This window comes from Punica granatum, chromosome 2 (assembly GCF_007655135.1).
Source record: "Punica granatum isolate Tunisia-2019 chromosome 2, ASM765513v2, whole genome shotgun sequence".
Classification (NCBI taxonomy): Eukaryota; Viridiplantae; Streptophyta; class Magnoliopsida; order Myrtales; family Lythraceae; genus Punica; species Punica granatum.
In genome coordinates this window covers 39,535,449-39,559,650 of record NC_045128.1, presented here as the reverse complement: position 1 = coordinate 39,559,650, position 24,202 = coordinate 39,535,449, and the positions used below count along the sequence as shown (strand labels likewise).

General features: G+C 41.9%; 6 protein-coding genes across 8 annotated transcripts; 4 read left to right on the top strand and 2 right to left on the bottom strand.

Moving 5' to 3' along the window:
* The first annotated feature begins 191 nt into the window (after positions 1-191).
* On the top strand, positions 192-2,591 carry LOC116195966 (DNA-3-methyladenine glycosylase). Its single transcript, XM_031525427.1, has 6 exons — positions 192-582; positions 722-793; positions 871-994; positions 1,383-1,453; positions 1,928-1,985; positions 2,054-2,591. The coding sequence occupies exons 1-6, from the start codon at positions 232-234 to the stop codon at positions 2,215-2,217; spliced, it is 840 nt and encodes a 279-aa protein (XP_031381287.1). The 5' UTR covers positions 192-231; the 3' UTR covers positions 2,218-2,591.
* Positions 2,592-2,755: 164 nt separating this feature from the next.
* LOC116195965 (gamma-tubulin complex component 3) lies at positions 2,756-6,031 on the bottom strand. Of its 2 annotated transcripts, XR_004154744.1 has the most exons (3): positions 3,680-6,030; positions 3,120-3,568; positions 2,756-3,028 (listed from the first exon to the last, which is right to left on the bottom strand). XR_004154744.1 is itself a non-coding variant. In XM_031525426.1 (2 exons), the coding sequence occupies exons 1-2, from the start codon at positions 5,941-5,943 to the stop codon at positions 3,271-3,273; spliced, it is 2,562 nt and encodes an 853-aa protein (XP_031381286.1). In that variant the 5' UTR covers positions 5,944-6,031; the 3' UTR covers positions 2,756-3,270. The 2 variants fall into 2 exon arrangements, 1 of the variants encoding a protein (XP_031381286.1); XM_031525426.1 differs by having other exon boundaries at positions 2,756-3,568; positions 3,680-6,031.
* A 1,186-nt stretch (positions 6,032-7,217) lies between these two features.
* On the top strand, positions 7,218-10,158 carry LOC116195100 (probable protein kinase At2g41970). Of its 2 annotated transcripts, none has more exons than XM_031524074.1 (8): positions 7,218-7,318; positions 7,560-7,761; positions 8,111-8,370; positions 8,488-8,614; positions 8,909-9,182; positions 9,283-9,415; positions 9,496-9,582; positions 9,717-10,158. In XM_031524074.1, exons 2-8 carry the CDS (start codon positions 7,674-7,676, stop codon positions 9,840-9,842), a joined length of 1,095 nt encoding a protein of 364 aa, XP_031379934.1. In that variant the 5' UTR covers positions 7,218-7,318; positions 7,560-7,673; the 3' UTR covers positions 9,843-10,158. The 2 variants fall into 2 exon arrangements, with proteins under 2 accessions (XP_031379934.1, XP_031379933.1); XM_031524073.1 differs by having other exon boundaries at positions 8,108-8,370; positions 9,717-10,156.
* Positions 10,159-14,368: 4,210 nt separating this feature from the next.
* LOC116195112 lies at positions 14,369-21,833 on the top strand. Its single transcript, XM_031524088.1, has 8 exons — positions 14,369-14,810; positions 15,400-15,768; positions 15,834-16,093; positions 17,650-17,791; positions 17,987-18,358; positions 18,498-18,629; positions 18,999-19,127; positions 19,213-21,833. Exons 1-8 carry the CDS (start codon positions 14,652-14,654, stop codon positions 21,469-21,471), a joined length of 3,822 nt encoding a protein of 1,273 aa, XP_031379948.1. The 5' UTR covers positions 14,369-14,651; the 3' UTR covers positions 21,472-21,833.
* A 148-nt stretch (positions 21,834-21,981) lies between these two features.
* LOC116193987 (metal tolerance protein 4-like) lies at positions 21,982-22,700 on the bottom strand. The gene is made up of 3 exons (XM_031522728.1): positions 22,694-22,700; positions 22,304-22,451; positions 21,982-22,201 (listed from the first exon to the last, which is right to left on the bottom strand). The coding sequence occupies exons 1-3, from the start codon at positions 22,698-22,700 to the stop codon at positions 21,982-21,984; spliced, it is 375 nt and encodes a 124-aa protein (XP_031378588.1).
* Positions 22,701-22,828: 128 nt separating this feature from the next.
* LOC116193985 (putative metal tolerance protein C3) lies at positions 22,829-24,121 on the top strand. The gene is made up of 5 exons (XM_031522723.1): positions 22,829-22,907; positions 23,038-23,099; positions 23,185-23,424; positions 23,518-23,706; positions 23,855-24,121. Exons 1-5 carry the CDS (start codon positions 22,829-22,831, stop codon positions 24,032-24,034), a joined length of 750 nt encoding a protein of 249 aa, XP_031378583.1. The 3' UTR covers positions 24,035-24,121.
* The last annotated feature ends 81 nt before the right edge of the window (positions 24,122-24,202 follow it).

Here is a 24,202-nt window from a genome sequence, read left to right as displayed (position 1 = left end):
CAACATAGTCTTCTTTGTAATCGAAAAATTTAATAGAGGAAAAACTTAAGAGAGGAGAAGAGAGGTTTACTCAACCTGAAACTATCTTATATTGAGCCCACAAGTCCAGCCCAACTGGCTGGTACAGGTAACCTTAATGGGCCAGGGCCCAACTACTTTCCGCTCGAGGGAGGGAGAACCGAAGAGAAACCCCGCCAAAACCCACCCGACAAATCAACGCCTCATCACTTGATGCTTCTTCCCTCTTACTCTCTGACCAAAATGGGGCCCACGACGGCCAGTCGATTCAAGCGGCTCAAGACGACCGCCGGGACTGTCCCACCGGCCGAACTCGCCGACGACTCGGCAGTTCGGAGTAGCCGCCGTCCCAATTCGGTCGGCGTCGCGGTCAGGGGACCCAAAACGCCGCCCCAGCTACAGCCGAGGCCCAGTCTATCGGCTCTCCTGTCGTCCCAGTCCTTCCCGTTCGATGAATGGAAGATTCTGCCGAGAGAGTTCTTCCAAATTGATGCCCTGGACCTCGCGCCTCGGCTGCTCGGAAAGTTCCTCAGGAGAGACGGCGTCGTTCTTCAGATCACGGAGGTAACTGCGACTTTATCGTCAGGCCAATATATCCATTTCCTCGGAAAATGTCTGAAGATGAACGAAATTTGACCTTTCAAGTAGTTCGGGCAATTTGTGCTATTGCCATCCCTTGATTTCACTTTGTCATTTCGATCAGGTCGAGGCTTACAGGCCGAACGACTCGGCCTGTCACGGACGGTTCGGCATCACTGCTAGAACAGCACCAGTTGTGAGTCTCTAATGTATGACTTAGATTGTCTGCTGGGTGAAATTGTTTCTGTCCGGTCTGATTGTGTGCGGGCATAGTTCGGACCAGGTGGGCATGCTTACGTGTACCTTTGCTATGGTCTGCACACGATGCTCAACGTGGTCGCGGACAAGGAGGGAGTTGGAGCTGCTGTTCTCATCCGCGCTTGTGCTCCTATGGCCGGTAATTTCAATGTATTCTCTTCAGATATGCACACGCTTGCAGCATTCTGTATGTCAAGATGCTCTACATTAAAGAAAGGCTCTTTAGTTATGGAAATCGTATCATCTTATCGATGTTTAACTTCCCATGTCACAATGTGTTCTTTGTTACTTACCATTGGTGTGTTATCATACATCTTGCTGCTTGACATCCATATATAGACGCAAAACAGTTGAGAAATCATGACGTTTTAGTTTCTCTCTGTTTCTCTTTCCTTTTTTTTCTCTAAGGAAAAGATTTAATAGCTTGTCTCGAATCTTGGAAATTTTAGCATGTCAGTTTACCGCCTAAATCATTGTTTACTGGACACTCAAATCATTGTTTACTGGACACTCATTGAAATTTGCAGGACTAGAAACTATTCAGCAACGGCGTGGTCAGAAAACTGAGAAACCTGTGCTTCTTACTGGACCCGGGAAGGTCAGCCATTCATTTTGATGCGGACTGATCTCATACATTTTTCACTGATATACTGCATTCTGGTGTAACAAGGACATCCCTAGTTTCTTTGTCTTGCATGGTCCCAAAATAATCCACAGCCAGTTATGAACCACTTCCAAAAATATTTCAACCTCCATGTATTGGTTAGAAATGAATTTTGTTTCATTTGTCTTTCTTTTGGGACTCTCAGGCTGCATCAAACTAGACCTGAAATTCTTTTCAAGTAAAGAAAGGAATGTAGTTATGAGAATAGGAATGCATAAATGGAATATAGCCGTTCAACATGCAGGTCTCTGAAGACCTGACAGGTTTCTTGTTTGGTTTGGTTTCGTTCCACGCATCATGTTATGCTTCATGCTTCTGAAAGTGTCGAGCATGAGGAAGATGGATCTATGAGTCAGAAGATTATCGCTATTTTAGTTAAGTTGACTCGAGATGGTTTTTCTATATCAGGTAGGCCAAGCGTTGGGACTTTCAACAGAATGGTCCAACCATCCCCTTTATACTCCTGGTGAGTAAAAATTCCATATTCTTTGTTATCAAAGTTTCACTGGAGAAAGCTCATATATATTAGTTCAGGCGGGCTAGAACTTCTGGATGGGCCAAGACCTGAAAATATACTGATCGGGCCCCGCGTAGGCATCGAATATGCTTCACCGGAGGATGTTAATGCGTTGTGGAGATTTGCAATTGCCGGTAGCCCTTGGGTAAGTGCTCCGAGAAACACTCTCAGGCAACCCTGAGTCCCTGACCTTCCAATCATCCGGGGCTTTAAATCTAAAGATCCAGTGATCGGAGACTTGCATGCTGAAGTTGGGTTCCAGCATTGGAGACTTTATGGTACTTTGATCTTGTGTGTATCTCCCGATATTCCCAAAAAGTTGCTCGATGGCGGAACTAATTGTGTAATCAAATTTTTGTATCAATTTGTGCGTTGTACAGAAAATGACAGTACTTTATCTTTTTGGAATTACCTCTGCAACCCACTTGAACATGGATCAGAGTGAACATAAAATTCTGTTGCACCTGTGCAACTGCACGGGAAACTGTGAATGTTATGTACTTTGCAATTTGCGAAGCCAGTGTTTGTTAATTCCCAGTTATTGAAGGCTGTTAAGTGTTTGATTATTCTCCAATAGGGCACAGATTTCAGTCGACTGCTCTTTGAACCAGTTCGAGATTTACATAAAATAAGCATCACATTAGGAGAACCAATAGGGCCCATACTATTTGACAGACAAATCGAATCAGAAATGAAAGCACAGACATCAGTCCGACAAAAGAACCACAAAAGAAGTATGCATTGATTCAATGAATTGCAGGGTCAAATATGGCTCAAGCCATTTGAACATTTATGTTACAAATGTACATCCTTTAGAAGAAAATACAGCCCCCAGTAAGACACCAACCAGCACACGTCAAAGACTGTCGAGAATTCGAAAAAGCTTCCGCAACTTCAACGTCAGCTTCAGTTCGACACCTCGATCAGTAACACAGCGAAATCTTCCAATCAGTTAAAACAACCCGAAACAAGCAAACAAAACCTCCTGTCCTCTGCACAGAATGACACATTCTAAGCCCCCAGACAAAGAAACTTGTCTCAACCAAAGATCTAACTGTAAGGAGCCAAGAAGATTCTACTTACCTAACACTAAACCAATGAAAACGTGGACAAGCCCAGGTCCTGATGCGGCATGAGTACCCATCCATGCCATGAGAACCAATAATCAGTGGATACGTGTTTCATCCAATCAATAAAGAATTGAATAGTTCCTTTGGTTTGCTTTTGACGGTCTTTATGATTTGTTGAGACCCAGCCTGCTGTAGAATTCAGTGAAGTCAAGGCGGAACATGAGGAACTTCAGATCCACATGTTGCTGAACCGGCAGCTGGGACAAGAAGCCCTCAAGCAATGATGTGTACTCCTTGGATATAGAATCCAAATCTTGCCGCATGTTTCGAAGAAATTCACCCGCGCGTTGTGTTAGGGCCTTCCGTCCATCAGCGGCCCATGAACTGGTTTCTGAAGGTCCGTCATTCACCCGCCTACGGGACTTGTTTTTGTCTCTTGAAGCTAAAGACGACTCACTGGTTCTGCATAGAATGAAAAGCAAGAAAATGAGTTATATATCCTGGTCAGTATGCTGTCATGCAAGGCAAACTATTGGTGGAAAAGAATACACAATAAACGTAAGACTAATGTACCTTGCTTGTAGCTCGTGAATTCCTTCAGACAATCGGTCTGCGTGACTTCGAAATCGTAGGATGAGGTCAAAGAGGATGAACAACGACTTATGAAGCGCCTGAGACCGTTCACCCAGAAGAGATTTCTCCAAGATTGAGTTAAGGTACTTCTCATGTGCACTGAGGAGATCATCGAGATCCTTGGCTACCTCCATCTCATGAGAGAAATTCGACCATGAGACTTCCAAGACTTCAAACATGATATAGTACTGCAAGTTCGTCACAAAGTGGTTCATCTCATTCCACAGCACCTGGCACCTCCTTAATGTTGAGAGAAGCTGCACTTTGACAGCTCGCTGCAGTTTCATGAATGCCTGAGAAGTGATACAGTTTGGTTTCATGGTCTTCCATGCACCAATAAGGGCATGCTCAACCCGCCTAAGTTTCCACAGGAAGTTAAAGATTCTCAAATACTTTGCCATAACTGACTCTGTAAATACAGTATCTAATGGAACCCGAGGATCGTATTCAAGTGAAAAGACGTCCCAGCCCCTGTCTCCGGTACCATGGGGCATCATCTTGACCCTTAGCCGATCTAATATCTCGGGATCATCATACTGAGCATTAGAGGACCTAACTGCACTTTCAAGCAACCCGGCAAGCTTGAACGAACCAATAGTATTTGCAGGCTCAGAGAGTTCAGGCCAAACAATGTCCATTAAATACTGAACAAAATCACCTTGCCCTAGAAGAAGATACCGCTTAATTGCGAGACAATGTTCCTTAAACTTGTACCTGTTATACATAACATCCAACAGATGCCTATCGATTCTCTTTGCCGCCTCATCGATGAGGGATTCCAGGGCATCTGTCTCCCCATAACCTAAGCTGCCCCGCCTTGTCGTGGTCCCTGCAGCCGAGGCGGCCTCCGAGGCAGCCTCTGCCCAGCCTCGGTCCTCACAACAGACACGTAGGAAATTTATCGACTTCCCTGTCCTCAAAATTCTCTGAGCCAGAGAGTTCGATATGAAGGAAGGGAGCATCGCTGACTGGAGCCGGTAACCTTCTCTCCACAGAGACTCCGCCTTTACTTGCTGGCCCACAATGAAGAATTCTGCGAAAATGTCCTCCAGCTCTCCTTCTAAGACCCAGCTCCTTACCATCTCAAACATGGGAGAGCAGACCCGAGTGAGGAGCCGTTTCATGAACTCATGAACAAGTGGGTCCCCATGTTGGGCATGTAAGTGAATGGCCCCTGCCATTGCCCCGCCTCGTAAAACCCGACACTTATCAACCAAAACTGCCATCAACCTCATTTTCACTAGGGGCTCAGCTAACCAAACAGACAATCTCCTTAAAGTAAGGTAATTGCTCGAATTGGCTGACTCTGAGACCAGAGGGATCGGGTTCATGGACTGAGCTTCAAGAATAGCCAACAATTTGTAATATTCAGATAATTCGTCCTGCAACGCAGCACAAAATGCTTGCCCTACAGTCCCCACATCCTCAGCAGGGAACCGATCCATACTTTCCGATATATACCCTTTAACCTTCCTAAATAACCAACCCAGTTCGCAGAGTTTCCGGACCATCGTCCTCGTTGCTCGAGGAACATTAACTATGTCCGACAAAATGTATCCATCAACTATGGTACCGAATTTCACATACTTACCATCTATTCCCTGACAAGCGTACAGTACATCCCTCACCAAAACCTCCTCAGACACCTCATTCTCTTCCTTCACCAAATCAGCGTACCCCTTAAAGGCTAACTCACGCAAATTCTCGGGATCCTTCGACACCAATAGGACGCCCTTATCCCACCCCATTTTGCCATTCTCCCTATCCTGTGAAACCCTCGATTTGTCGCCCAATTCGGCGTCGAAGGACTCCAGATTGGGCAGCAGGGACGGGGAATCGAGCTCATTTTTCGCCCGATCCTCGGAGATGATTTTGAGCAAGTAGAGGACTGCCCACTTGTTGTTGACGCTCCCGGGGCCAGTCTTGGAGGCGAATTTGGTGTACAGATCGGCGAAGGTGAGAGCCTGGGAGGACTTTCCGTGGGTGGCAAGGTAGCGCTTGATGGACTCGGCGATGGCGGCGGCGTCTGGGGTGACGGAGGGCGTTAGGCGGCTGGAGAGGATTCGGACGGCGTAGCGGAGGGAGGCCTGGAAGTGGGGGGAGTTAGGGTTTGGGGGCGCGGAGGCAGGGCTTCCGTGGGAGAGCAGGCGAAGGACTAACTCCTTCACTAGATCTGTGAGCTTCTGCTGGTCTTCGTCTTCCATTGTCACAGAAGAGAGAGAAAGTGGAAATGGGGGAGAGAGAGAGCGATAGGAGCTGGTGAGTTAGGAGAGAGAGTGAGAGGAGGGCTCTGAGACTGTTTTCCTTTTTGATTGCTTGTGGGCGCGGAACTCAGAAAATTCGGAAAATAATTTGAAAATGATTTTCCATATTTTCTTTTTATTTGAATTGTGTCTCGGATTCATTGCGCCGAGCCGGCGCTCGAGATCGACTTATGCTGCGTTTGATTTTAAAGTAGAATTTTAACATCAGATTTTGATTTTAAAAAAGAGTATAAATGGGATTTACCCTTTGACTTTATATGAGTTATTTTGTTTTGTTGTGAAAAAAGTGATATAAATGGAGCTCATTCTTTAACTTTGTATGAGTTATTTTGTTTTGTTGTGTGTAAAATTAGGTAAAATTGTGATTTTAAAATCACATTTATAAACTAAACAAGTCATTAAATCTCAGTTAATAGGCTGATGAACTCATTATTTCAGTGTGCTGGAGGGGTGGTGGTGAATAGGTTGATCCGCGTCGACATTGGACACGGAATGGCAACATTTACCCAAAAAAAAAATGACATGGAACTTTAAGGCAGAGTTGTTAGGGATCCGGTCCGATTTGGAGATTACATGGAATATGGGATTCTGGTATCTAACTATATAGGTCGGCCCTCTAGTGAATGCAAATGCTCTAATCAAGTGGTGCGATATGCAGATGGCTCAGTGATTGTGTCTCCAATGCATTGTGTCATTTTTTTTTCTTTTTCTATTTCATTTTAATGTACTTTCTTTCTTTCTTTTTTTCTCGACAAATATTAATATAATTTTATGTCACCCGTAGCGGGGGCTCAAACTATGGTTCCATCTTATTTATGGCATTAGGCATCGTCCCCTATCTCAACTAGAAACAAACGACTCATAAAAAAAAATTTAAAAAAAAAAAGAAAAGTGTCTCGGATGACAGTCCAATGGCTGGCCCAATACAAAGATTGTCGGCCCAAGACAATACCTAGGAGGAAGGGCAACTTGGGCCCACCAGGCCCAGACGATCTGGTGATGGCTGGGACCCACGCGATGATGCTCCCGCCGGTCGATGGGTCCACGCACAGGCCTGAGCCGTTGGATGGACTAGGCGGACATATTTGAGAAGGAGGGAATCAACGGACGAGACAGGACGTGCAGAGTGGGGCGCACGTAGGAGAGTGGTGGTGGGAACGTTAGTTTAAATCGGTTGGAACCGAAGTTCGCGGGAAACGGAGACAAAGGCCAAAAACAGAGCATTTCCCCTTTCGTCTTCTTCATCGTCTTCGCCAAGACCTTCTCTCTCTCTCTCTTCTCCGTTTCTGCATCCATTAGATCGCAGGAATTTTTGGTGGGTTAACAGAATCTTCCCTTTTTTTTCCTGTTTCTCTGGTTGTTGTTTGTGTTGCATTCACGGAGCTTCTGTTAAAGGACAATGTCGAATCATATCTAAATTGAGAATGTTGTTGGATGGATCATTTCCGTCTCGTTTTCAAAAAAGGATGTCCGGAGGGATAGTTTATTTCCATCATTCTTATCGCAGCGCTTGACACGACAAATTCGTAATCTTGCTTCGCATTGATGATTCTTAGGGTTCCTGGGATTGTGAGAATCTAGCTGGGATAAGATCGAATATTGGCGATTTTCTTATTGTTGTTTCGATGGATTGCTGAGGCAGCCGGAGTTAGACGAACCAGATACAAACAATGTTGTGCTGTGGAGGCGCCGATGAGGAAAACTATGGCCAAACTCCGAATCAATCTACGGCCCCGCCCAGAGCAGGCAATACAAATGGTAAACAATTTTCTCTTTTATGTGATCGATTCATTAGCCTTCATTTATTTATTTGATTGAATTTGAGGCCAATTGTAATATCTCCGCAGGCTAAACAGCATGAGCTATTGAAGAAAAGTCCCTTTCGTGCCCCATAGACCCGACAAAGATTTCAATTAAATCTGGTTTTTACTATGATAATCGATAGAATAGTCGCCCTGACTTGTTACCGTAACAAATGCGTGTACGAATATGCTTCAGAATGTTGCAGCATAGCACTGTGGTTGTCGTGTTCATTTCGACAATGTCCTGTTTGTAATTTTTCCCGAGCCTCATTTTTTGCAATTATTACTTTTATCTACATTAGCAGCCGCAGAGAGAGGGGAGCCCAGACCTTCCAACATGGCCGCCAGAGGCGGAGCCCCACAGAAAGCCTTGCCCATCGAAACACCGGCAATGTCCCTCGACGAGCTGAACAGACTGACAGGGAATTTTGGGCAGAAGTCCCTGATAGGAGAAGGCTCCTATGGGCGGGTGTTCCTGGCCAAGTTGAGCAGCGGTGAGCAAGCGGCTATTAAGAAGTTAGACACCAGCGCTTCTCAAGAACCCGACTCCGATTTCACAGCCCAGGTCATTCCACACTCTTCTTTCACTTCTTATTTTCCCCTTAAAGCACTGGTTAAGGCAATTTGACGAGTTTTACAAGTCTGTGTGTGGTTCTTAAAGAAGAATGATGATCGATTGCAGCTGTCAGTAGTTTCGAGACTCAAGCATGAGAACTTTGTGGAGTTGATGGGGTATTGCTTGGAGGCTAATAACCGAATCTTGGTATACCAGTTCGCAACCAAGGGCTCGTTACATGATATATTGCACGGTACCGTAACTTTGCTGACAAACTTACACACTATTTTAAATGGAGTTATTTGGTTGTTCGAAAGAGGGAAATAGATGGATAAATAAGGTGAATAAGCTCTGTTAACTGTTTGATTGCACTCGCGAGACTTCCATAGTCGAACTAGTTTTGTAAGTTGCAATGTATCATGTTTTTGGTTCCCTCAGCTTCCTCGGTTTTCAGAAAACGGGTAAAAAGAACTAGATAATCATCCGGAATAGAGAGTAGGAAATCAGTATAACATGATGTAGAACATCATATGTGCTTGATATGCAGGTAGGAAAGGAGTGCAAGGAGCCGAGCCAGGTCCGGTTCTTAGTTGGAATCAGAGAGTTAAGATAGCTTATGGGGCGGCTCGAGGCCTCGAGTACCTGCACGAGAAAGTTCAACCACCAATCGTTCATCGGGATGTGAGATCGAGCAACGTGCTAATCTTTGATGATTTCCTAGCAAAGATTGCCGATTTTAACTTGTCGAATCAGTCCTCAGACACTGCAGCAAGGCTGCATTCTACAAGAGTCTTGGGAACTTTCGGATACCATGCTCCGGAGTAAGTCCTTCTGTCTCAAATAGTTCTGCGTTTCCCAGTATTACCATTTTCTGCTCTTACCATTGGATTTTATTTATTTATTCCCGTGGTTTAACTTCAGGTATGCCATGACGGGACAAATTACACAGAAGAGTGATGTTTACAGTTTCGGGGTCGTCCTTTTGGAGCTCCTCACTGGTAGAAAGCCCGTAGACCATACGATGCCGAAGGGGCAGCAGAGTCTTGTTACTTGGGTCAGTTTTTCCGTCTAGTTCTCTACCTTTTCCTATTTGGTGATGAATCATTATGTGATGTATGGTCTTTCCAAATACAGGCAACTCCAAGGCTGAGCGAGGACAAAGTGAAACAATGTGTCGATCCGAAGCTAAACAACGATTACCCGCCAAAAGCAATTGCCAAGGTTTCTCCCTATCACCTCAAATTTACAGCATAAATGATGAAAGAACCTGTTCGTGAATATCAACAAAATTATGTTTCAGTGAAACTACTCGGACCGATTCACGACCTAAATTCCGTGTTTCCTTCTTATATCAGCTAGCAGCAGTGGCGGCACTCTGCGTCCAGTATGAGGCCGACTTCAGGCCTAACATGACGATCGTCGTGAAAGCTCTGCAGCCCCTCCTGAACTCGAAACCAGGAGGAGCAGAATCTCAAACTTAGCGTCATTCACCTTTGTTCGAATTCAAAAAAGGACGATTGATTGTTCCTGAGATTGTATTCTACAGCTTGCAGCTCATCGTTTCTTTCTTGTACTTCTATTTTTTATTTTCCTCCTTCGCGTAACGGCTAGGACATTATTCATTACGGTGAGCTGTTATTTTAAGACGTTTTGTAGAATGAATCCCGCGAGAAAAACATATGAACGGAACATGTTATGAGGATGTTCTTCGGAGTTGCTCCAGTAATAGGTCGAACTCTTGGGTCGAGCGCTGTGTAATTTAATTGATGTGTATCTCCGAAGTTTAAATCGTTATATATGGTTAATTAGCTAATGACGACGTGTTGATTAAGCCCGTGATTTCGCACATGGTGTACTGACTAATGCAATTGAAAATTTTCGCCTTTTTGAAATTAGAACTATATACCAAAATTTCACTGTTTATTAAGTAATTCCGCAGACTATTGTGATTATTAAAAACCATGTCCTCCAAAACATGACCTGCAAATTTTCACAAAACGGAAAAAGTGCATTATTATTTTTCCCGTGGAAAAGGAGGCTAAATGCTGAAAAGGTTCGTCAAAGCAAATTATAATCTAAACAGTACAAAGGCGGAGTATGAAGGCCTCAACACAATCGCCAATAAAAAGAGTCCTAATGCCAGAAGGAGGCAAATAAAAAAACTGGAATCCTGACGGGAATTGCACCGACCATCGAGTTATCCAATCAGCACAAGAGTAGGCTTCCCGATAATAACGTTGAATGCGAACTAGCCACTCCCTCTCAAGAATCCTTCGAATGGGTCCCACAAGCCTGTTCGTAAGGGGGCTACCGTGTGCAGTCCCAGCGACGCAGGCCCCTCGAGAGTCCACCGCTTCCGAATACCCAGGCTTCGGGCATGCTTTTTCGAGCCCAAAATGGATATAGCCCAGAGCTCCGCCAACACCGAAGATGCCCATCCCACGTTATGAATAAATCCGGAGATCCACCGACCGAAATCATCCCGGATCACCCCACCACACCCCTGGCAGAGCTCCTTTTTTTTTTTTTTTTGTAATGAAGCGTGTTCTTATTTTACGGGGCATTTGTTTTGTAGCCGTTTATGAGATGCTTCCGGTAGATTTTTGAGCTCGAATCCTACAGTAATATCTATATCATTTAGTACAATTTGTCAATTACAACACGTCTTTTTTTTTAATAAAAAAAGTTAAGTCGGGTTATTAGTATGTTATGATTGTCCCCGCTAAGAGAACTTGGCCGTCACGGAATGTTCCTTTCGCCACAACTCGCTGAGATTTAATTCTTTTCACTAGTAAGTTAAGTTCAAGGCCTATTGGATCAGTTATTATGAACCAGCCATCTTTATCCTATAATACATCTACATAGTGCGCGAATTCTACGTTCTCAGTAAGGTTCGAACTTGTGATGTTCAAATAGAACGTTTGAAGGTTAATCACTAGAGTATTGTGCTGGTCGTTATTGTAACGCAAGTCGATTTCTCGATTTTGTGCTTTAAACAAAGTACAACTGCAGCCTGACTATGTAGCAGAGATCTAAGTCGCCGCAGGATTCTTAAATCTCCTTCAGTAGGACATACGTGGCTTTATTTAATTTGTGGTCCCGATTCAATTGTCGTCCAGAAACTCTCAAACGGACTAGAAAATATAAAATGTTACAAAAAAGAAAACTCGCAAAATTAATGCATCTGGGGCGGTTTGGTTGGAAAATTTTTTGAACGATTCTATCACAAAATGACGTAATGAAGACAAAAAATAGAATTCTTGCTATTAATTATAATTACAGCAGTTGCCCAGAGGATAACATCCCATTTACGAGTTTGATGCACTTTAATTAATTTTTTTTTTACACAACGTGATGAGTTAGGATAATCAAAAAATTTATTATTTGGTTAAAAATTGTTAGGTTACATAATTATAAGAAAATTTAATGATGAATCATTTTATATGAATTATATTTCGAAAAGTAAAATTATTGTATTTGGTACCTGGGTTGAATGATGAAGATATGTCATAATATGATATGCAATTTATTTTTACAGTTATAATATATGTGTCCGTGATTATCATAATACGAGAATATTAAACATTTTAATCATAAAGACTTTTCCAATCATATTTTTATCTTATCCTTAAAAAAGTAATTACGAAGATTCATTTTCTACATTTATATAAGACATAAATATGCTGCAATTTTAGATTAGAAAATTGAAAGAGTACAACGAAACAAATACCCCCTCGATGTAATTTATGTTGCATATGATGCTTGAAAATTCTTCTATCTAATAGATCGCCCCCCCGGTGAATTAGTCTTTTTACTCTTTCAGCAACATTATTTCTTGGAATTTATGTTTAATATCATCTCCATATTTAATCGGCTCATAAACTGATCCCATATGAGAATTCATGTGAGTTTGGAACAAGACATTATGTTGCCATCTCACCACTGTATTGCCATAAACTCTCCAAGCCAAAAACCAAAGAAGAAGGGGAGCCATTATGTTGTCATCATGACATGTTTCCTATTGTTCCTGTAAGCACAATTACAAGATTGAATTTTACATTGTAAAGTTCAAACTTTACGTGTTATTTTACGGCGCTTGCTTGTAGAGGTAGTAAAAATTAATCATTGTAATTATTTGTTCAAATTAAAACTTTACGGCTATGGTTGGTGAAATAAAAACGGGTGAAATTGTTAAATTACAATGGAGATTATGATCGTGTGACTCACAATCGTCTCCTACAAAAATAAATTATATATTATATCATCCCCATAATTTAATATAATTTATTAAACACAATAATTTCAACTTTTAACCCAACAAAAAATTTATTAATTAAACTTTCCATTCAATCTTCACATTTCATATAATCTGAGATAAACACACACAACCTACCATCTTAGGAAAAAAAAACTAAAGCAGAAAAAATACCAAAAATTAGAGAAAAGGTATATTAGGCAAACTTTTTAATTTTTAAGTTATACTGACGAATGTGAGATGCATATCTTAATATTTACGATTCACGAAAATATTAATTAGATATTATCCGCTGCATGCTCATGCAAGACGAAGCATGCTATACACTTCGCAGATTAGATTATCAAGTTGCGGGTTGCTTTTATGGGCTTTTGCCGCTTTTCTTATTGTATATGGCAAATTGTTATCTTATGGACATCTCCTGCTGGTTGAGAACCGATCGACTAATGTATTACCATTTTTAGGAAGTTATATGTATTTCCGGTAACGTGTATACGCACAGATCAACATAAATTAAAACGACTTATCTTGTGCGACATGAGAAGGATTGGGACATCTAAGATTTCAACATCTCATTTGATATTGGCGCCATGTTGAAGAAAATGTAATAAATTTGCTTGATAATGACCCGTTTTAACTAATTGACTGATTTTTTCCCTTGTGTAAGATTAATTACTATGTTACGTCTGTGCTGTCCCTTAAATACATGCCATATATATATATATATAAATATTATGAAGAGAACGTCGCAAAATACAATTTGGTGTGTGTGTGTGTTTTTGTTTTTAAACAATTTGGAATAACTTCATCCTTCCCTAAAATAAAAGAAAAGAAAATAAGGACATATTATTGCATACGACTATGAATAAAAGAAAATATAATTATTGCATTGCATACGGCTGACTAAATAATTAGGATAAAAAAGGATACATACGGTGTAATTTATGTGCTTATCATCTACGAGTTTATTGAATATTTATAGTATATTAATTCAGTCACTATGAAAACCATATTTAACGCTATATTTCCAGCTTTAGGTCAGATTATTGCGTATCATATTCAACTCAAAAATTTCCAAATAAGCTATTTTTTTGATATGTGAATTTTAATTGGAAATGATACAAGAAAAATTTTAAATTATACTTTTAAAAAATTTAGAAAAAGACAATTCAGGCCTAAAAATATATTAAAAAGACAATTGGCTTGCAAAAAAGAAAGAATCGGCAAAGCAAAATTATAAAATGAACATGGTGAAATTACTTTTGATATTCTTTATCATTTCATATTAATCTATTTTCAATTGAATATAATCTATTTCTTCGGCAAAATAATAAATACTGCTGGAGACGGAAAGTAAAATAAGGAAAAATTTACCGCCAACACCAATGCCGTAGATTTCATGTGCTTGGTCAAGTGCAAAGTTTATTTACGATCGATTGGTGACGTCAGCTAATACATATACTTTTCTATCACGACTGAATACATTGTGAATGAACTTTTTCTTCCATAAAACATAAAAAAGAAATAGAAATAGGAATAGAATCTGAAATTAATTGCATGAAAATTTTAAAATCATTAATGCAAATGGAATTGCTAAACAGATTTATCTTCTCCATCCATCCATCCATCCCTCCCCTTCTTTCCTCCCATCGCTTTTACCGTGCCTCATTTGCCTACTATTTCTGTTACCGTTTAGCATTCATCTCTCTCTCTCTCTCTACAGTCGAAATATATACATACACATATACAATACAAAAGCACCAAATCTCATCATCAAACCAAAACCCTGCAATCCTCCTTCGCTCGCCAATTCTGATCTCTCTCTCCCTCTCTCCGTCTCTCTCTCCCTCTGTGTGTATCAATCCGATTCCGACCACGGAATTCCGGCCGCGCTCGCCGATCTGCAATCCTCGCGTTTCCTGATTCCGCCTCCGCCATTTGTTCTTCACTATCCGATTGGATTCGGCGATTGGTATTGCGCCGATCGGGGATTCAGATTCAGATTCCGATTCCGCATCTATCAATGGTGTAGGGAATGGAAGGATTGTTATATGAGTACAGGAGAGATCGAAAGAAGATGCCGGGATTAGCAGCAGCCGTTCATCAGAGGAATGACCAATTCAGTAATGCCGCCTCCGCCAATGGGTTCTGGTCCAGGCACCGGGATGACGTCGGCTACAATCAGCTCCAGAAGGTGCTCAGCTCACCACTTGCTATTAATCCGATTGACTGTGAATTCCTGATGATTGTTTTGCCGTGCCAGTGCGAATTGGATCCCTTATTGCAAATGTTAGAGTTATGAGAAGCTGTTTTGCGGATGTAGATGTTTGTTATGATTGGGATTTATGCCGCCAGATCTCATTCGCTTGTTGTTGTCTGTTGGATTATTTTTTTGGAACAGCTCGAACATTCAGCCATTGTTCCGTTAATGTTTTTCTGCATTTTTCTAGTACTTCCACCAAGTAATGACTGAGCTGAGCTGACCGGAGCACTCTAAGAACATATAAGAATCCACACATACTTTAAACATCTCGTGATAGGGTACTAAATTTACTTCAAAAGAGAAAATATGGTTTCCCTGTTCTCGAGTTATTGTGAATTGATATAAAAAAGAACCATGTTCTTGCTGGGCGTGAATTTTGTTAACATTCGGTTCCGCTCAGTGAAATCCTGCTACAAAGAATTTTCTGATGAAAGAGATATTTGGTCCTTGTTTTTACTGTGACTTCTCTTTTTTGTTCGATTTTAAGCGAGTAACGAGGGGTTCTCTATCTGTTTTGTAGTTCTGGAACGACCTGTCTCCACAGGCTCGACAGGACCTCCTGAAGATTGACAAACAAACCCTTTTTGAGCAAGCTCGTAAGAACATGTATTGTTCTCGATGCAATGGATTGCTCCTCGAGGGGTTTCTACAGATTGTCATGTATGGGAAGTCTTTCCAGCAGGAAGGTGCAATTGCGCACATAAGCTACAACATATCAGCTCCTTCGAAATCTCTACAAGATGGAGGAATGTGTACAAGTAATGGGTGTCAAGATGAAATTCAAGATCCATCTGTGCATCCTTGGGGAGGCCTCAGCACAACGCGTGATGGATCGTTGACCCTTCTGGATTGCTATATCTTTGCAAAATCTCTGAAGGGACTCCAAATTGTAAGTTTTACTTTATATCTTAGTCAGAATTATCCATTTGGTAGCTAACATATACATTGTATCAGGTCTTTGATAGCGCTCGCGTGAGGGAGCGAGAACGAGAGCTGCTCTATCCTGATGCCTGCGGTGGAGGAGGCAGGGGTTGGATCAGCCAAGGCATAGCATCTTATGGCAGGGGTCATGGGATGAGGGAAACATGTGCACTGCACACAGCCCGACTTTCTTGTGATACATTGGTGGACTTCTGGTCTGCCCTTGGTGAAGAGACGAGGCAATCCCTTTTGAGAATGAAGGAAGAGGACTTCATTGAGAGGTTAATGTATAGGTGCGTTTTTCTTCTTTTATGTCTAGCATTCGCTTTACGATGAGTGACACAATGGCAGGAGACAAATGCGAGTTGTGCTGGATGGTGCAATGAGGAGTAAATAAATGCTGACCTAGAAGGTGGTTTTCCTTGTGAAACAAATAAAAGGCTGATCAGAAAGTGCTCTTTCTCATTCATTGCTGTGGAGAGTGCTATTGCCAGAAAATGATGGTCACCATTCAGTTCTGAATCTACTATATGTGCAATTCCTTGTTTTTTGTACTTTGACATCAAGGGATCTCTCATCTGTCTATGGTGGAGGTATTTGAAGTAGAAATAGTTTACAGATAACTTGTATCAAGTGTACGTGTAAAGTATCTTAAAACAAATGGAAACAGTTGAATATCGATACTTCCCAGGCTGAATTTTCAGACTGACCTGATAAAGATATGAAAAGAATAAGCAACCTGGAAGGTGCCAGAGAGCTGCAATCCCGAGGAAAGTTGATCATTGAGAGGAATATCTTCAATAGTGGCTTTTAACAGAATTGATCGTATACATGATCAGTGTAGTTCAATGACAGGCCATTATTAGCCAGGGGTGACATTTGGATCAACAGTCCTAAATCGTAACAAAAGGGCTTCTTACGTGGTTCTCCAGGTCTATTGTGAATATAATTCTCTCCATCCAAGCACAGTCCAAGTTGGAGAAATGATGCCTCATTTCCTCACTGAGTATGCTCCATCAATTCAGATGCTTCCGTAATTGCTTCAAGATTTCAGTGGTACCCATTTCATGTTCAAATCAGTGAACTGGGAGAAAAGATGCCGAAGTAAGGTGTTCCTGAGAAGCATATTGTGTGCAGAGCGAAGCCATGTTGATGATTCAAAATGTTTGATTATTTAGGATTTACTCTTTGAGGAGATGTGGATGAGAGGACGGACAGCTGGAGAGTCTCGCTATGTTAATGAATAGACAACATGTTAATGTGGGAGAACAATCCGGATTTCGTTGCCTGCTGATGGGCTGAGATCGGTTTTCATCATTATAGTTGCTGAACTGCTGCAGTTATGGCACTTCATTTCACGGACTTGTGTTGTCGAGAATGAAATACAAATACCACTGGTGTATTGAAGAGGACATCTTTCAGGAACAGAAGAAAATTCTCACCTTCTTTTTATGTTTGGTATCAAGAGAATGGGGAGCGAAGACCTGATAAACTTCAGTTCACTGTGGAGTAAACTTCTTGTATGAGCATGACAAGTGTTTGAACTCGATGATATCTATTACAGCTCTGATGGGAGACTTGTGGCCTGTCTTCTGAAAGCGTGGGGAGTTCTGGACTAATGTCCATATGACTTCTGAGACTGCCATGTTCGTAGATATCATTATGCTATTCTAATAATTCTTGAGTGGAGTTTTTTTGTTCCTTTATAATCCAGATGTATGAGAGATGAGAAAATTTTCTTGCCTCAATATATTAAATTAATGACATCTGTAGAAACAAACTTTTAAGCTGTGAATTGTTTTCTTGTATATTGTTTTGTGGTTAACAAAATTTTACTTTGATGCAACAGGTTTGACAGCAAAAGATTTTGTAGGGATTGTAGAAGAAATGTCATCCGTGAGTTCAAGGAGCTAAAGGAGCTGAAGCGTATGAGGAGAGAGCCCCGATGTACAAGTTGCTTCTGTGTAGCAGATACAGCATTTCAGTATGAGGTTCATTTGCTGAGCTGAAAAAACCCTATCCATTCCTGTTTTCTGAATTCTCCTTGCCTCATAAATGAAGAAACAGATCTAAAAGAAATTTTTATAGACGTGAAATCATATTAATATGTAGATTCTGATTTCTTATGGATTTACATCATTGATTGCCACCAGAATTGCAGAATGAATAACTGTCTTTCCTGCCAGGTATCTGATGACTCTGTCCACGCTGACTGGCACCAGACTTTTGCTGACTCCGTTGGCTCATACCATCATTTTGAGTGGGCGGTTGGAACAGGAGAAGGAAAGTCTGACATTCTGGAATTTGAAAATGTGGGCTTGAATGGTAGTGCCCAGGTCACTGGCCTTCATCTGGGTGGATTAAATGCTTGCTTTATCACTTTAAGAGCTTGGAAGTTGGACGGCCGATGCACTGAGCTTTTCGTGAAAGCTCATGCCTTAAAAGGTCAACAATGCGTGCATGGGAGACTGGTTGTTGGTGATGGATTTGTTACAATTACCAGGGGTGAAAGTATACGAAGGTTCTTTGAACATGCTGAAGAGGCAGAGGAAGAAGAGGTAGGTTTATGGTCTGAAATTACTTCACGTTTTGTACTTTTAAGCTCCATAGAGACAAATATAGAAGTTTTAATTTCAGATGCTAATAGCAGCTGTGTTGTGTTGCTATTTGTCAATTTGAATTTATTTGTGTCTTCAGGATGATGATTCTATGGACAAGGATGGAAATGAGTTGGATGGGGAATGCTCCCGTCCCCAGAAGCATGCAAAGAGTCCTGAACTTGCAAGAGAGTTTCTTCTAGATGCTGCTATTGTAATATTCAAGGAACAGGTATTCCCCTTGTTAGTTCTTGCTTTCCTCTCATTGTTAACACGTTGACTTAATCATTTTGATGTATATGGATGTTTAATTTTTGGGCTCGCTGATGCTAGCTGTAGTTTCAATGCGTTCTTGTGAAGATAAGAAGATAGGCTACCGCTTGTTGATAATCTCTCGTCATACAATATGTTGCCGTAGAGTTATCGTGTTTAATCCCATGCTATGCTAACAGTGGGATGCTGTCAAGTGGTTATCTTTGCTATGCATTAAGAGTAGAATGGGATTTAATATTCTCAGAATTGTTTCTCTTCTACTAAAATTGACATGGTTCTGTATGTTTGTGTTTAACATGTTTTCTAACCCTTTATGATACTTTCTTAGGTTGAGAAAGCCTTTAGAGAAGGAACAGCACGCCAAAATGCACACAGCATCTTTGTCTGTCTTGCCCTAAAACTGCTTGAAGAACGCGTGCATATTGCATGCAAGGAAATCATCACATTCGAGAAGCAGGTTTCCCCTCGTAGAAGAAATATCTTTCTGGTGTCTGCTTTATAATTTCTGGGAAGTTTGACATTAACCACATATCTCAATGCAGATGAAACTTCTAGAAGAAGAAGAGAAGGAGAAGCGTGATGAAGAAGAGCGGAAGGAGAGGAGGAGAATGAAAGAAAGAGAGAAAAAGCTCAGAAGGAAAGAGAGGTTAAAGGGGAAAGATAAGGATGTAGATAAGAAGACTTCCCTGATGGAGGAGACTCTTTTGTCCAATGATACAAAGGACAAATCATCACCCGGCGCTGATGAGGAACCAAATGAGATTGTTGGCTCCAGGGATTCTGTCAGTTGGAATGGGGAGACTGTTAGTCCCAGGCCTGTATCCTCGGATATTGAAGATGAGGAAGCATCGGGAGAATGCCCTACTTTTGGAGATCAGTTCAATGAGAATGCTGAAGTGGAATTCACTGAAGTGAATGACGGCGCTAGTTCTTTCACAACTGAGCAGTTGAGTTTTTCTCATGGAAAACTGAAATCTCGGAAAGAAGGACAAGTGGATCAGTCTCTGAAATGGTCTGATAAACGCCGATTTGCTGTTGTTTCAGAAATTGGCCCAATGGGCAACCGTTCTATGCCAAGATATCAAAGTGACAGCTCTGAGAATCATTCCAGGGGTATGCATTCATCAAACAGACAATTAAAGCCAAATCCACAAAAGTCCTGTGGTCGAAATTCTGCATCTAAAAGCAGTGAGAAGTTGCACTATGCAAACAGCAGGATGAATGAAAGATTTGATGCCCATCCCTGCGGGTGCAACCAAATTCATGATTTCCGGGCAAATACTGATCTACCTGTCTCAGCAATTAGAACGGGCCGGGAGAGTAAATACATGATAAAGTCGGAATCATCCCTTGATGTGTCCAAACACTTCTACCGTGGAAACAAATATAATCAAGCTGATTACCCTCGTCAGAGTGGTGGAAGGTTGAAAAGCAAAGTCATCACAGGCATTAATAATCTCGGGAACAAAGACTCCATTCACTTTAGGAAGGTGTGGGAACCGCTGGAATCTCAGAAAAAATGTCCTCGAAGCAACTCGGCCTCTGATGTAACCTTGATAAGTTCTGGTTTTAAGGCTGAGGGAGAGTCATCCGATAGCACCAAGTCCTCTGGTGAATTGTGTTCAAGTGAGGATAGTGGAGACTCCATTGAGATGAATCACAAGAACTCGAGCATGAGAGGGCCTAATGGTGATGTGGGCCAACGCTGTCAAAGTGAGCCAGAAAGTGGTGTAGCAGACTCCACAAAAACTGCTGGTGCTGTAACAAGTAGTTGTTCAAATTCTGATAACTGCTCGTCTTGCCTCAGCGAGGTGGACAGCAATACCCCATCCTCGAATCATGGGAATCCTGAATCTTCTTCTACTTCAGACTCGGAAGATGCTTCTCAACAATCAGAGAGAGGAGAAGCTTTGGGCTGTGATAGTGTATCTAATTGTCATAAGGTTAACATCGAGGCAAGTGAGGTCACCAACGGAGTGGAAGCTTCTGGGAATAATCGACCGTTCCTTAGGTTTCCTATTGGCAGTGATGGGAACCATCCAGATATTTATCCACCAATAAAACTTTCCCACCCTTCTAGAGATCTAAACAGCACTCCCTTCGGCATGGGCCACAAGAATCCAGCCATGCTTCCTGAGATGCAATGTAGTCAGAATATCTACTTGCCGATGTTTCAGAGTCCATCGAACATGGGTTATTATACCCATCAGAACCTCATCTCGTGGGCCCCCTTCCCGGCTAGTGGATTGTTACCCCATGCCAACAATTATCTCTATCCTGGGCCCCTCGGCTATGGTTTGGATGCAAACCGGGGCTTCTGCATGCCATATGAAGCAATGCAGCATTTGGCTCCTCCAATGATCAACGGAGGTCCAGGCCCGTTTCCTCATCCAGCCTACCGGCCTGTGACCCCAGCGAATGGTGTCTACGTGGAGGAAAAGCCTCAGCTACCTAAGCAAGGTGTGGGTCAAGAAGTCTCAGATGTGATGATTAGTCAAGAGAAGGTTGTCCCAGCAAGACCAGCGAAACCTTCAGAGCCTCCACATAATGAAGGAGGGAAAGGGGATCCATCTGCCAAAGCTTGCCAAGAGAACTCGGGCTTCTCTCTCTTTCACTTTGGTGGGCCTATAGCTCTTTCGAACATCACCAAGTCATCGGAAGATGCGGCAATCGGCGACATATCTTCTGTGGTTCCAACCGATACTGCGGAGGGCTTTCATGACTGCAATAAGAAGGAGACCACCATTGAAGAGTACAACTTGTTTGCAGCGAGTAACGGCATGAGGTTTTCAATCTTCTGAGGTCGTTCCTAGTTCAGGAGGTTTGTGGGTGTTTGCAGCTGGGAGAGTCTTAGTTTGGACCTTCTCTCGTCTTTGGTAATGGTAGTAGTTTTCGAGTATCTTGCTTTTTTTCTTTTTGAAATGCCCCAATAATTTTCATGAAATATGCAAATCTTAGCAAATTTTTAAAATTTTATTTTTATTGTCATTCACCGTCCTTCTGATAGTTTTTCCATAGAGAGGATACAGAAATTTACATCCTGTTTGCAGGCTTTCGTTCTTCGGTATGAGTTTCGGTTTTGCTCTGTTCATTGGTTTTAGCATTTGTAACAAGCTGCAAATTCCTGAAATTAACAATAGAGACTTGCATTCTTTTCATATCATATTACCGCTTAAAAGTTGGTCAGAATGAGAATAACCTATCTGTAGCCGAGAAACTCATGTTCGAAAACACTTACATCACAATCGAGTTTTCAGCCATCAAGAGATATTCGAGTAAAGCCTAAGAAAACAAAATTTCTGAACTATCCATCAGTGCTGGCTGCTGGGGAGCCGGATGAGGACAGAGTGCTCAGGCTTGTGCTCGCACTCGTAATCGAGATGCACAAATGCCCTCTCGACTTCAGGTAGTTCTTCGATCTTTATCTGCAGTGACTCTCCGATAGTATGCGCTTCTTTTAGCGGCATATCTTTTGAGAGCTCGATATTTTCAGGCAAAAGTTGAATAGAGGAATGTATGTAAGTACCACTGCTACTTAATTTCAGAATTTTAACCCATCATATCTCAGAGAGTATGTTGCGGCTTTGATTAATGTAAGCTGATTGTAACAATGAAGGTCCTCCTCTTAATTACCTCGACGAAGTAAAGGACTCTGGATGTGTAATTACCTCGTCCTGAGGATCATGCCTCAGGACGAGGTATGTGAGCTTCTGTAGAACTTCGGCAGGGGCTGATTTGTCCCGGATCAGTTGCTCCACAGTTTGGACAAGCACTTCGAAACCTGTGTCGATCAAGAAGAAAGCACAATCATTAGGAAATCATTGGTTCCTACTGATGAAACTTATGACCAAAAAATTTTATCGGGGTCTTCGTTGTTTGCTAAGCATCGAAATGCATATCTACACGAATAGAGCTCGGTTTGGATGGAGATTCTTATCCAGAGTGGCCATTACAGCAGCAAAGATTATAATACCAACGAGCTGAACCAGCGATTTTCCTATGGATACTTGTAAATGTTTATACTCTTCATGGACAGGTGCATGAACCAAGGATCCGCTCCTCGCGGTAGCATAAATTTGTAGTTGTCACATTTTATAAACCGATGAAACGCTAACATGACGAAGTTCAAAATATATAAATAAAATAGGCGATTCTTGAATGTTGACAACCTTAAATGCTAGCAAGAGCATGTCAGCCCAGCTGGATATTTTCATGCTCTCTCATGTTGGGCTTGCTGGTTCTGATCTTCATCCTCGTCGGCAGTGACATGGGGCGATTCGAGAGACTCAACTTCCTCGAAAGACCAGAAAATGGCGAACTGCTTAACATTTGACTAGTGTAGAGATACGTATGTATCTTCGACTAAGCCCAACATGAGAGAGCCATGAAAATATCCAACTGGGCTAACATGCTCTTGCTAGCATTTAAGGTTGCCAACGTTCATGAAACATAGTTTATGTAATTTGAACTTCATAGTGGCCGGTCGGTTTATACTTAAAATGTGACAACTATAGATCTATGCTACTGTGAGGAACGGATCATTGGCAATCGCGGCCTCGACACTCGACTCCCTGCTTGATCTAATGGCAGGAGGGATACTTTGGTTCACGCACCTGTCCATGAAGAGTATAAATATTAACAAGTATCCCATAGGGAAATCGCGGGTTCAGCCCGTCAGGATTATAATCTTTGTTGCTGTAATGACCCTTCTGGGTAACAATCTCCATCCAAACGAGCTCTATTCATGTAGATATGCATTTTGATGCTTAGCAAACAACGAAGACCCTGGTAAAATTTTTTGGTCGTAACTATCATCAGTAGGAACCAATATAATTTCCTAATGATAGTGCTTTCTTCTTGATCCACACGGAGGTTTCGGAGTGCTTGTCCAAGCTGTGGAGCAACTGATCCGGGACAAATCAGCTCCTCCTGAAGTTCTACAGAAGCTCACATACCTCATCCTGAGGCATGATCCTCAGATCAAACGAGTTGACACAGTCCGTGCTTACACATTCGGAGTCCTTTACTCCGTCGAGGTAATTAAGAGGACCTTCATTGCTACAATCAGCTTAAATTAATCAGCCGCAAAATACTCTCTGAGATATGATTGGCTTAAAATTCCAAAATTAAGTAGCAGTGGTACTTACATATTCCTCTGTTCAACTTTTGCCGGATAATTTTCAGGTGGACATCGAGCTCTCAGTATATATGCTACTAAAAGAAGCACATGCGATTAGAGAGTCACTGCAGATAAAGATCGAAGACCTACCTGAAGTCGAGAGGGCATTTGTGCATCTCGATTACGAGTGCGACCACAAGCCTGAGCACTCTGTCCTCATCCGGCTCCCCAGTGGCCAGCACTGAGGGATAGTTAAGAATTTTTTTTTTCTTTTTAGATTTACTCGAATGGCTCTTGATGGCTGAAAACTCGATTGTTATGTTAAGTGTTTTCGAGCATGAGTTTCTCGGCTACAGATAGGTTATTCTCATTCCGACCAGCTTTTAAGCCATAATATGAAAAGAATGCAAGTC